Consider the following 13344-nt stretch of genomic DNA (forward strand, 5'->3'; position numbering starts at 1 on the left):
TGCTGCCTAAAATCCCAAATGCCCCCCACCCCGATACCTAAATTGCCTCATATGGTCCCCGTTAAGAATCACTTAGGCTTTCTCCAGGATGCCAGCAGTTCAGCCAATGGCAGAGGGAGACTCTTAGGTTTTGACCACACAACCAAAAGCCATTAACTATTCTTAAAATCAATCCCTGCCAGAGACTTCCTCACTATTATATAGTTCTTAGCACATTGAATTGCTTTCCCCCCCAAAATTAGCATGATGCATAACGCAGGAAAAATAAGTTCCTGTTTCCCCATCAGTTTTCTCTGCATTGAACACATGGAAGGCAGATATGTCTGCCAAAGTACATGATGAACAAGTACAATTAAGCTGCATCTGGCCAGAGATGTGGTCCTTGAGCATACAAAGCTACCATATTGATTTAAATCAGTGGTTTACCTAGCCTAATAATGTATATTCTGACTGGCAGCAGCATTCCCGTAGATCTCCTTCCAGAGGGCATACTAAGCACATATTCTGTGAAGTCCTTTGTCCATAAGAACTTCAGACAGACTTTATGTCCTGAGAGTCAGGATGTGAGTATATTTTGTGGAAGAAAGGGATGGGAAACTTGTACAGCTTTATTACATTTGTGTGTGTGTAAAGTGCCGTCAAGTTGCAACCGACTTATGGCGACCGCTTTTGGGGTTTTCATGGCAAGAGCCTAACAGAGGTGGTTTGCCAGTGCCTTCCTCTGCACAGCAACCCTGGTATTCCTTGGCTGTCTCCCATCCAAATACTAACCAGGGCTGACCCTGCTTAGCTTCTGAGTTCTGACGAGATCAGGCTAGCCTGGGCCATCCAGGTCAGGGCTTTATTACATTTACTTAATTTATATCCCATCTTTCTCCCCAGTGGGGACACCGAGCAGCTTACATCTTCTCTCACAATCTTGTGAGGTAGGTTAGGCTGAAAGTGTAGATATGGTATTCTGTCACAGCAAAAAATAAAAAAATCCAGTAGCACTTTTAAGACGAACAAAGTTTATTTCAGTGTAAGTTTCCATTACTCCAAAGCATCTGATGAAGTGAGCTCTGCGTCAGGAAAGTTTATGCTGGAATAAATGTTGTCTTTTAAGGTGTAACTTGACTCCTTTTATTTTATAACCTAGAAACAACCCCCTGAATCACATGTGATGAAGGAAACTCAGTTCTCCCAAGTATTTTTTATTCAAAAGCTTGGCTCATTTGTATTTTTGGAACTGGCTTTTGAAATGTTGACTATAAATGTTCAGGTGAATGTTGCATATAGCCCTTGAAGGGCACAGTCCAACAGAAGATCCTTGTACAGAAGAAGCCCAGTTATCTCAGCTGTATCAGCTTTGTAGTGTAGTGGTTAGGAGCGGTGGTTTGGAGCAGTGGAGTCTGATCTGGAGAACCGGGTTTGATTCCCCACGCCTTCATATGAGCGAAGCCAGCTGGGTGACCTTGGGCTAGTCACACTCTCTCAGCCCCACCCACCTCACAGGGTGTCTGTTGTGGGGAGGGGGAGGGAAGGCGAATGTAAGCTGGTTTGAGTCTCCCTTAAATGGTAGAGAAAGTCGGCATATACAAACCAACTCTTCTTATTCTTTACAAACAGGAGTTGGTCTGTGCTCCTCAGAAGGGTTATGAGTGATATGAGGAGGCTGAAGTTGGTTCCCTATTCCCAGTTCCTTATTCACATTCCTAGCTCCTGAATGATTTCGAGGACAATTCAAAAGCTCTGCACCCCAAAATATGGATTGGACCACCACATATCCTACACCCCCACATTCAGGGGACTGTGCCCTTCGAGATGGCGCATTCAGCCTCCTTGTGATATGGGAAAGTTATTACTGCTGGACAGTGACGCCTTAGCATTTACACACCAGAGATTTTTGTTGTTCAAAACACACTGTCAGCATTAATGTGGCAATTTCAATATAACATTATGTCCATTGAGCTCCATGGCATTTACTTAAGAGCAAATGATGTAAAGGCTGTAAAGCTGAACCCCCAACGCAGTTACATGGGCTGTTACCGCACTAGGTATTCCCAGCGATGTATCAAGAGTTTGGAAATGTTATAAAAAACATCGGGGGTTACAGCACTTGTATTCCCAGCGATGTATTAAGAGTTTGAAAACGTTATAAAAGAATACTGTTCGCACTTTCTATGTATTCCCAGCGATGTATTAAGAGTTTGAAAACGTTATAAAAAATACTGTTCGCACTTTGTTTGGCCCCTTTAGCTGCGAAGACGTTTTCCAACCATTTATAAGCCATAGTATCCAAAAACCCTTTTAAAGCGGTGTTTTTTATAACATTTTCAAACTCTTAATACATCGCTGGGAATACAAAGTGCGGTAACCCCCATCGCTTTAAAAGGGTTTTCGGATGCCAGGGCTAAAAAATGGTTGGAAGACGTCTTCACAGCTAAAGGGGCCAAACAAAGTGCGAACAGTATTTTTTATAACATTTCCAAACTCTTAATACATCGCTGGGAATACCTAGTGCGGTAACAGCCATGGGCTAAAACCCCATAGAGCTCAGGAGCGCTTCCATCTTGAATAAACAAGCAGACACCACTGGGAGGCGGGCTGTAAACCGCCACTGAGTGAAGGGGGGTAAGGAGGGGTGGGGGACACGTGAAAGAAATCCAATTTCACACCAACTTCCTCGGGCTGAGGATGCTTTCGCCTAACTCAGGTCTGCAAACTGCGGCTCCCGAGCCGCATGTGGCTCTTTGGCCCGTTGAGTGCGGCTCTCCGAACTTGGTTTGGAGCCCTTGCTCTGGCGCCCGCTCGTGCTGGCAGCCGGGCTGTGGAGCCGGCGCGCCTGACAGAACGAGCAAGCGCGAGAGAGCAGGCGAGCGGGCACACTGTCTCTCACCCCCCCCCACCGTGGAGGCTAGGTCCCCCTTTCCCTCAATGGTTGAGAGGCTAAAGCCTTCCCTCCCGCCGCACGATTGCTGGGCGGGCAGCTCAGCGGTTCCTGCCCCCCCGCCTATCAGCTGTTGGGCGGGGCGGGCTTCCTTTGGTAGACCTGGCCTCCGGCTGAGTCCCATTGGGAGGCCATGTCTACCCACTGGCTTTCTTGGCGGTAGACCTGGACTCCGAGGAGGGGGAAAAGTCCCCCTTCAGAGGCCAGGTCTACCAATTGGCTTCTATGGGCCTCCGGAGGCCAGGTCTACTGCCAAGAAAGCCAGTGGGTAGACCTGGCCTCCCAATGGGACTCAGCCAGAGGCCAGGTCCACCAATAGGCTTTTATGGCGGTAGACCAGGCCTCCAGACGAGGACTCCGGACGGGGAGGGGGAAATGGCAGGGACTTACAATTTAATTTTTATCGATAAATAAGATCACTATTAAGTATGATATCAAGTTTTATTCAGTGTACCTATAGTTTAATTAAGACTTAAAACTTTAATTAAAGTTTATTAAGTTAATAAACAGTGTGGCTAGGTTTAAGAAATTTGGTTCTCAAAAGAAATCTCAATCGTTGTACTGTTGATATTTGGCTCTTTTGACTAATGAGTTTGCCGACCCCTGGCCTAACTCCATATTACTCTCCATGATGGCGTGACCAACATGCCCCCCCTTTCCTACTCTGTGTGTGTGTGTTAAGTGCCGTCAAGTTGCTTCCAACTCATGGCGACCCTATGAATGAAAGTCCTCCAAAATGTCCTATCTTTGACAGCCTTGCTCAGATCCTGCAAATTGAAGGCTGTGGCTTCCTTTATTCATCCATCTCTTGTTGGGTCTTCCTCTTTTCCTGCTGCCCTCAACTTTTCCTAGCATGACTGTCTTTTCCAGTGACTCCTGTTGTCTCATGACGTGACCAAAATACGACAGCCTCAGTTTAGTCATTTTAGCTTCTAGGGTCAGTTCAGGCTTGATTTGATCTATAACCCACTGATTTGTTTTTTTGGCAGTCCACGGCATCCGTAACACTCTCCTCCAACACCACATTTCAAAGGAACCTATTTTCTTCCTATCAGCTTTCTTCACTGTCCAGCTTTCTTCACTATTTTCTGCCAATAATGTAGTGTCATCAGCATATCTCAAATTATTCATGTTCCTCCCTCCAATTTTCACTCCACCGTCGTCTAAATCTAATCCAGCTTTCCTAATTATATGTTCTGCATATAGATTGAAGAGATAGGGAGGTAAAAGACATCCTTGTCTGACACCTTTGCCAATTGGAAACCATTCCGTTTCTCCATATTCTGTTCTAACTGTGGCCTCTTGTCCAGAGTACAGGTTGCGCATCAAAACGATCAGATGTAGCGGCACACCCATTTCCTTTAAAACCAGCCATAGCTGGTTTTAATCACGCCTAAGCATACTTTAATCATAGCTGGTTTTAATCACGCCTAAGCATACTTTTCTAGCAAGTAAGCAAGCCCCACTATAACTTAGTTGGACCTACTTCTGAGCAAACACGATTAGGCCTGCACTGTATATCCTCCTGTCAGCTTTCTTCACTGTCCAGCTTTCACACCCATACATAGTAATAGGGAATACGACGGCATGAATTAATCTAGTCTTGAGAGTCTTAATCTACTCTAGAGAGGCTTCTTTTTCTCCCCCACGAGGCAAGGCCCGCTTCGAGCCCCTCCTCGCCATTGGCCAGGTTCCGGCCTGGAACGGCGGGACCGTTGAAGCGAGACGTTGAAGCCGTTGGAGGAGCCGAGAAGGCGGCATGAGGCTCCGCCTCGCGTGGCTTCTCCTCAGCGCGGGCCTCTTTATGAGCCTTGGTGAATGAGGGGAGGGGGAGGACGACGACGGCAACGGACCGCGCTCCCACCAGGCCTTGGCCTGCCCCCTCCACGATCTTTGTTCCCTCAGGGGAGGCCGAGTCAGGGGCCATTGATGCACGCGAAGTTTTTGCCTTGGGTTTGCCGCTCTCTAGATGCACATTTCCCCCCCTCCCCCAATCTGAATTCTCAAAACTCTACGTAGCAGCTTATTTTTTGCGATTTAAGAATTCGGATGGGGGAAATGCGCGCCTGGGAGCGGCAAATCCAAGGCCAAACCTCCCGGGCATAAATGGCGGGGGACGCCTCCCCCCCCCCCGCCTGCCTCAATCCTTCCCGCTCGTACCGCGCCAGCCTCTAACCCGCTGGTCATTTTGCTTCCTATTACCAAGCTGCTCCGACTTAATAGTTCTGGTTACAGGATACCTCTGCCGTAATTCCGACTTGTCAAACTCCTAACAGTAATATCTGAAGATAATTCCCAGTGGGTGGCCGTGTTAGTCTGTCTGCAGTAGTAGAAAAGGGCAAGAGTCCAGTAGCACCTTCAAGACTAACAAACATGTTTTCCGGCAGGGTATGAGCTTTCGTGAGCCACAGCTTTGTCTGCAGTAGTAAAAAAGAGCAAGAGTCCAGTAGCGCCTTCAAGACTAACAAACATATTTTCTGGCAGGGTAGGAGCTTTCTGAAGAAGTGAGCTGTGGCTCACAAAAGCTCATACCTTACCAGAAAATATTTTTCAGTGGGTAGAAAAGGACAAGAGTCCAGTAGCACCTTAAAGACTAACAAACATATTTTCTGGTAGAAAATATTTTTGTTAGTCTTTAAGGTGCTACTGGACTCTTGCCCTTTTCTACTACTAGAAAATATTTGTGTTAGTCTTTAAGGTGCTACTGGACTCTTGCCCTACAGAAATAGTAGCCATGTTTTTGAAGCAAGCTCAATGATAAAAATCAGACAAAAAATATAATAGCTGCTGTTCCGGTTACTTGTAGACACTAGTTTTCTATATATACCTTATATTCACCTCATTTTATTCATATCTATTGCTACAGATTGCGATACTGATGTTTTATCATTTGCCAAATTCTGGAATACCTTGTACGATTTGTTATGCCAATAAAGGTTTTTGAATTTGAATTTACTACTACAAAATATTTTTGTTAAGTCTTTAAGGTGCTACTGGACTCCTGCCCTTTTCTACTACTAGAAAATATTTTTGTTAGTCTTTAAGGTGCTACTGGACTCTTGCCCTTTTCTACTACTAGAAAATATTTTTGTTAGTCTTTAAGGTGCTACTGGACTCTTGCCCTTTTCTAAATTGAGGCTGTCGTACTTTGGACATATTATGAGAAGACAAGAGTCACTAGAAAAGACAATCATGCTAGGAAACGTTGAAGGCAGCAGAAAGAGGAAGACCCAACAAGAGATGGATTGACTCTATAAAGGAAGCCTCAATTTGAAGAAGTGAGCTGTGGCTCACAAAAGCTCATACCCTACCAGAAAATATTTGTGTTAGTCTTTAAGGTGCTACTGGACTCTTGCCCTTTTCTACTACTGCAGACTCTTGCCCTTTTCTAGTAATATCTGAAGGATGTGTTTGAGCGGGATCCTGCAGGCAGCGAAGTAGGGTTGCCAGCCTCCAGGTGGCGACAGGAGATCTGGAATTACCATTCCTCTCCATACTTAATTTATTAGTCATTTATTTAACACATTTATTCCACTTCCGGAGAAAGCGGCTGCTTTGGAAGGTGGTCTGCATTACGTTATATTACCGTCCCTCCCCTTCCTAAAACACCCCCCGCTCTCCCAGGCTCCACCCTCAAATCTCCAGCTGTTTCCAAACCCAGAGTTGGCAACTCTAGCAGGGGGACTGACTTCAACTACACCTTTGAAATTAGGGGTACTTTTTAACAGGACCCCTTCAATAGAAGTTCGGTTTGGATGCAGTTATCAGGTGATGCTATTTAACTGCATGCCGTGAACAGTTCTAACTGACCATTTCCACTCTATAAATCTCTATTAAAGGAAGAAGACATTTCCCCCCTGACCAGTCGGCCACTTTATTCAAAATAGATACAGTAAACAGTAAACAGTACCTTTATTGACATTAGCAATACAAAAATAAAACAAAGAAACAGTTAAATATAAAACAAAGAATTACACATTTCATCAATAATTACATTATAAAACAGTTAATTGTGAGCTCCTCTCCTTTCTTCCTCCTTCAGAACCTTGGCCAAAAGCTTCCTGGTTGGTAACTTCAGGACATTTACCAGCAAGTAAATGATCTCTATCTCCGGTAGACACCACATTAATAAATTGAGGAAGAGAACTAATTAAACTGAGCCGAAGCTGTGTGAAGAGTGGACAATACAAGAGAATATGATGTATTGTGTCGGGTTCTTTACAATGACACCTACAAAATAGATACATGGCTTTCTTAGGGTTGCCAACCCTGGTGTAGCGGTTAAGAGCGACAGACTCTGATCTGGAGAACTGGGTTCGATTCCCCACTCCTCCACATGAAGCCTGCTGTTTGACCTTGGGCCAGTCACAGTTTTCTCAGAACCCTCTCAGCCCCACCTATCTCACAAGGTGTTTGTTTTGGGGAGAGGAACGGAATGTGGCTGTAAGGTGCTTTGAGATTCCTCAAGGTAGAGAAAAGCCGGGTATTAAAAAAAACCCAAAACCTGGAGATTTGAGGGTGCAGCCTAGGAGAGTGGGATCTCGATAGGGTATAATGCTATGCTGACCACCTTCCAGAGTAGCCATTTTCTACAGGAGAAGTGGAATGAATGCTTTAAATAAATAAATAATAACTAAATAAGTGATTTATGTAATCCAGAGAGCAGTTGTAATTCTAGCAGATCTCCAGCCTCCACCTGAAGGTTGGCAACTTTAATTTCCATGCTGGTTTTATCTCACATTTTAAGAGATGTATGTGATTCCTGTGTGCAGTCAATGTATCATACAAAGATTGATCTATGGGTAGAAGCTGCTTTCTACCAAATTATGCATATGAAGCTGCCTTATACATCTAAAGTTTCTAAACTATCCTGTCACTGGTAGGTATTCTCTACGATCTTTCCCAGTCCTGCTACTTGAGATTCCCTTTAAACGGAAATATTCCAGTCATATATGGCGAATAATTCTTAACACAAATGGCAACAAATTTTGTTTTACTTTTCTTCTCTAGATTGTCAAACATTTTTACATGTCACTTACCCACAGAAGTTACCAGTCAATCTAACGGAAGATGAGAATCCAGAAGATACGGTAATTTGAGTAAAGAAATGTAGTTCTTTGAAAGGTTGTGTTGTAGAAGTGACACTGTATTGTTTAAAATGAAATCAGTTAAATTTAAAATCCTTCTAAGTAGCTTGGAAACTAGAATCCCATTTTCAAAAACGTTCTATGGAGGAACTAGGTCAATGATGGCGAACCTTTTAGAGACCGAGTGCCCAAACTGCAACCAAAAACCCACTTATTTATCGCCGAGTGCCAATGAGGCAATTTAACCTGAATACCACCCCCAGAGGGGGCCCAGAGGGAGAGGCTAGGGTTGCCAAGTTCCTCTTCGACATGAGTGGGAGGTTTTGGGGGTGGCGCCTGAGGAGGGCGGGGTTTGGGGCAGAGGGCACCTCCTTCGCACCCACCGGCCAGCCACGCCCCTCTGCCCGCACAGGCCCAGAGGGCACCGGAGAAGCCGCCAGCCATGCCGAGTGTGGGCGCTCGGCTTCTGTTCCCCGCTCTCCCACCCGCCTGGCCGGCCGCTCACGCTCCAGTGGCGGCAATGGCGGCAGCTTCTGTGGGAGAGTCTGGGGGCCACCGCCAATGATGTCCCCACCCCTGGGCTACAGCCTCCCCCATCCGGGGCGGGGCAGAGCCGGAAAGGCCAGTGGCTTGGAGGAACCACGCGTGCCGGCAGAGAGGGCTACGCGTGCCGGAAGTGGCACGCGTGCCATAGGTTCGCCAACACGGAACTAGGTTCACCTGAGCAATGGATGGCACGTTGCTTAAAACGGTAAAGGTCCCCTGTGCAAGCACCGGATCATTCCTGACCCATGGGGTGACGTCACAACCCAACATTTCCTAGGCAGACTTTGTTTATGGGGTGGTTTGCCAGTGCCTTCCCCAGTCATCTTCCCTTTACCCCCAGCAAGCTGGATACTCATTTTACCAACCTCGGAAGGATGGTAGGCTGAGTCAACCTTGAGCCTGCTACCTGAAACCGACTTCCGTCGGGTTTGAACTCAGGTCGTGAGCAGAGCTTGGACTGCAGTACTGCAGCTTACCCCCTGTGCCACGGGGCTCCTCGGCACGTTGCTTACCAAGGTGTAATTTTATTCCTGAATTAGAACTGGAGGCATGCCACTCTTTCATTAGTAAAAAGTGCCCGACTTCAGTGGTAACCACCCCATAACATACACTACATAACAGTACCATATGCGGGAATAAAGTAGAGCATTTTCTCTGAGGACAGGAATTCTGCTCTGTCTCTAGATTGAAATTCCAGAAGCAGCTGATATTTCCTGGATAGGGAAATAAGGGTGATGTGAGGAGACTAGGGCAATGTGAGGTAGTAGATCTTCCCTCTCCCCTTTCCCTTACCAAGAAATAGGAAAGACTACTTTTGCAAGAACTCCCCTTCCCACTCTGTTGTCGTCACTCTCTTGCTTAGCTCTATTCCCTCATCCACTGAGGGATTCAGTAGATTACATCTAACAGTCCACCCTCTCCCAGGTGCCTAAGTTGAGGATTGGAACAGTCCTTTCTTCCAAAACGCTCAGATGCTACTTACAGAGTTTCTGCTCAGGATGAGTACATTTAATTAAATGTTCTAGAACCAACTATTTGATTGGTTGTTTCTAGTTAATCTATTATTATTTCTTTTCTTTGTCTGTTTTTCTTCTCAACTGAGAGTCCATTCCTGGGGGGGGGAACTCCTTAGGAGCAGGTGTGACCCTACACCAGTGTAGGTGCCACCTTATCATGGAATAAGGTGGAACCTACGCCGGCGAAGAGGCAAACATCTGTTGAGCTGTGGAGCTCTGCTGGCCAGTGCAGCCATGCCTTCCCAGAAGGGAAGCCCACACTGGCTGCGAGGGGGGGGGGTCGTTCCAAGGGGCGGAGCTGACATTAGCTTCCTGACCACTTTTGCCCCGGGAACACCCCCTCGAGCAGCGGTGTTGCTATGCCCCCTTTTTCATTGTAAAAGTATTTTTAATTTTCCTTGCAGTGGCTGGGAAGCCTCTGGAGGTGGTGTGGCTGTGCTGCTCCCGGCCACTGCCTAACTGCCTCCCTTTAGGAATGGGCTGCTCGACTTCTGTTTCTGGCTTTCTTCTGTTTTCCTCATTCTTTTGGAATACTTAAAGTCCAGTATTAGTTTCCTAAATTTCCCTGGCTGATTCTTTTTCAGTTGTCTTCTCAGACCCCTGCTTCCTCCTTTTCTCAACTGTATTCCTTCTTTTCTTTATAGGGTAAGGGCACTCAGTTAATGGCTGCCAGAGAAGTTTCTGTCTGCTGCATCTCTCTGTGGCATTAGGGCAGATGCTACTACCACCAATTAATTATTTTACAGTATAGAACACACATGTAATGTGCAGAAATACTGTTTCTAAATGTTCTTTTTGTTAATTGTCCTTTTCTGTATATGGTTTGGAATGGTCCAGGACTCATTGTCCTATAGTATTGCTATAGAAAAGAAGATATACACAGTGCATCTGAAGCGACAGTAAGTAGCTTCCTGTTCCCAGTCTTGTGTCTGTTATTTCTACAAACATTCATAGTGGGTTGTAATTGTTCAGTAGCAGGCCAAGTCTTCGGAGTCCTCCTTCTTCCTCCTGTTGTTTCTTGCTGATGCGGGCTTGAACAATAGATAAAAAAGAGCTAATACATTTATTAATACTAAAAGCTTCTGCCACTTACTAAGTAGCATCTGTATATATTTATTGATACAATCTGTTTGACCAGCTGAAAGTTAATACAAAACATTATCTGACTTAATAAAACTGCAAAACTAATATAAATTACAAAATTAGATAAAAGTCTAAAGATATTAAAATGTAAGATATTAAAACAAACCACAAGAATTAACTTAACATCTTAATATTTCTAAAAATATAGCAAGGTTTAGTAATTTTTTCCATTCTATTTTTGCGAGTTTAAATTGCGATGGCACAAAATTTGGCAGTTGGGAGCGAAAAGTGGAGTTTCACCCATCAGGAGCCTCTTAGTCAGGAATTCTACTGGCTTGTCAGGGAATTCACTGATCAGGGGAGCAATGAATTCGATACGGGCCTCATGATAGAATAAACAGCTGAACGATACATGTTTGGTGGTTTTGATGTCTCCTGACCTGCGAGGGCATAGCCTTTCTGATCTTGGCGTCTTCTTGAATTTTCCTTCTAGGACAGCCGAAGGCAGGGCATGACATCTGGCTAGAGTGTAGGCCTTTCTATAGTTGATAATTTCCAAATGGGAGACATATGCTGCAGGAGTAACTAGGTATCTAGATTTTTCTGGGGCCAAGAAGGAGGGTGATTTCCCCAGGTCTGCCTGATGTTCGGTATCTTCAACCCTTTGCTTCAAAAAGCTTGCTGCTTGTTCTAGACCAGTGGTTCCCAACCTTTTTTTGACCAGGGACCACTAGGACTTTTTTGTTCGGTGCAGGGACCCCAAGGTTCAAAATAAAAATTCCGAGAATTTGAAAATAAACTTTAATCATAACTGTTAGTTAAACATTAAACTTAGAATAATATTTGAATATATTTTTTTATAATAGAGAACTTTTAATTGAAAATAGTAATTTATTATGGGTTTATAACTTTGCTTCGCGGACCTTAATTTAGTTCTCGCGGACCCCTGGGGGTCCATGGACCCCCGGTTGGGAACCAGTGTTCTAGACCTATAGCTAATAGAGAAGATACTAAGTAGCATCTGATTTCAATTTTATTATAAGCGCAGGGCTGACTAGAGTGTGGTGAGGTTGGGCATTTATTGGAGCACTGAGACTGGCAAACAGTTTGCCACAGACTCTCTATAGTGCTACCCTTTTCATTTTTCCCATAGTACCCAAGAAGGTTAGAGGCAGTGTGGGATAATTTTCAGTTTGCTTCCCCTGCCTCTTTCCAGGTTAAGCAAGCTGACTGAGATTGCAGCCAGGGTTCTGGACCCCTCATGGAATCAACATTCTCCAGCTGAGCTCGGACATCTTATCAGCGGGTTTTATCGTCCTATGCTCAGGGAGGCAGGAGTTAAATTCTTCACTTCTCTCTCTGGGCTAGGTGCGCCCCCTGCTATCCAGTTTTTCCTCCTGCCTTAGAGGGAGCAGCAGGCTTTTGGGCAAGCTCTACAGCTAGCTTATTTTTCTATTTCTTATTTCCTTCTACCATCTATTCTTTCTCTACATTTGTTGTCAGCTAACATCCCCCGTTTGTTTTCTACTTCTCTTTTCCCCCCACTTCTCAACCTTTGAGGTTTGTGGTGTGAATTCTTCTCCTCCCCCCCGCTCTTCTCCCTCAAGCCCTGAGGGGAATGGCAGACAGTAAGGAGGAGAGTATTGAAGAGCTCATGTCTGGGGACGAAGAGCAGGTCTCTGGACTTCTGTCCTCCCAGCGGACGCAGGGGACGTCTTCTAAACGCCACGGGGAGAGCGGGCGGTCGAAACCCAGCTCGGACGCGGCGGCGGCAGGCAAAAAGAGAGGCGCCGAGGAGGACGCGAAAAAAAGTCCCCCTAGTGGAAGCTCCAGTATCAGATTTGCATTCCACAGGCCTGGTTTCCCAAGACGGGTCGGGTAATATAAGAGACCGCCTAGATAGGAAGGCAGACAACGCTGCTAGAAAAGCACACGAGGCCTCCGCAACCTCTATCCAAGCCTCAGCTACTGCAGCCCTAATGTCACGTGCATGTATTATGTGGTCAAGAAAACTAATTGATTTAGTCCCACAGGACAACAGGAGAGTCTTGGATGGCCTGAATCGGGTCCTCAAGGCGGTGACCTTCCTGGCTGACGCCACCCTGGATTCAGTTACATTGTCTGCCAGAGCCCTAGCAGCAACCGCAGTCACCCGGCGCTCTCTGTGGCTCCGCCCCTGGTCAGCGGACAACGGTTCGAAATCTATTCTACTGGGCTACCCCTTCGAGGGCGACCGTCTCTTCGGAACCAAACTGGACGATATCCTTATCAAGACAAAAGACAAGAAGAAGGCTCTTCCCAAGTACCTTAAGAGGGAAAGCAAACCCTCGTATTCGTCCTACCGGCCCTTTCGGACCTCCCACACCCTGTCCCGGCGCAGGGCTGATAACAAAAGGGGAGGCTGGTCTTCAGGAAGAGGATTCTTCCGCAGAGGCTCCAGATTCGGAAAGTCATCTCAGTTCAACCAGAACCAAAATAAACCAGCCAGATTCAATGACAAACCAGGAAAGCAATGACTACGCTCAGCTTCCGGTGGGCGGGAGGCTACAACACTTTCTCCAGTTCTGGGAACCTACCCGTCCAGACGCTTGGGTAACAAGCATCATTCGCAACGGCTACAGATTAGAATTCTGCAAGACTCCCCCAGAACGCTTCCTCGTCTCGCATCCCGCCTTCAAACAGG

General features: G+C 45.9%; 1 protein-coding gene across 1 annotated transcript in view; it reads left to right on the forward strand.

The window, feature by feature from the left end:
- Positions 1-740: 740 nt before the first annotated feature.
- LOC130486775 (disintegrin and metalloproteinase domain-containing protein 32-like) overlaps positions 741-13344 on the forward strand; it is a gene marked incomplete at its 5' end in the record, with an annotated part of 44878 nt that continues 32274 nt past the window's right edge. The window contains 3 exons of the mRNA XM_056860073.1: positions 741-751; positions 7923-8019; positions 10416-10477. Coding sequence (XP_056716051.1) covers positions 741-751; positions 7923-8019; positions 10416-10477 — 170 coding nt within the window. The remainder of the gene's footprint in view (positions 752-7922; positions 8020-10415; positions 10478-13344) is intronic.

This window comes from Euleptes europaea, chromosome 14 (assembly GCF_029931775.1).
Source record: "Euleptes europaea isolate rEulEur1 chromosome 14, rEulEur1.hap1, whole genome shotgun sequence".
NCBI classification, from domain to species: Eukaryota; Metazoa; Chordata; class Lepidosauria; order Squamata; family Sphaerodactylidae; genus Euleptes; species Euleptes europaea.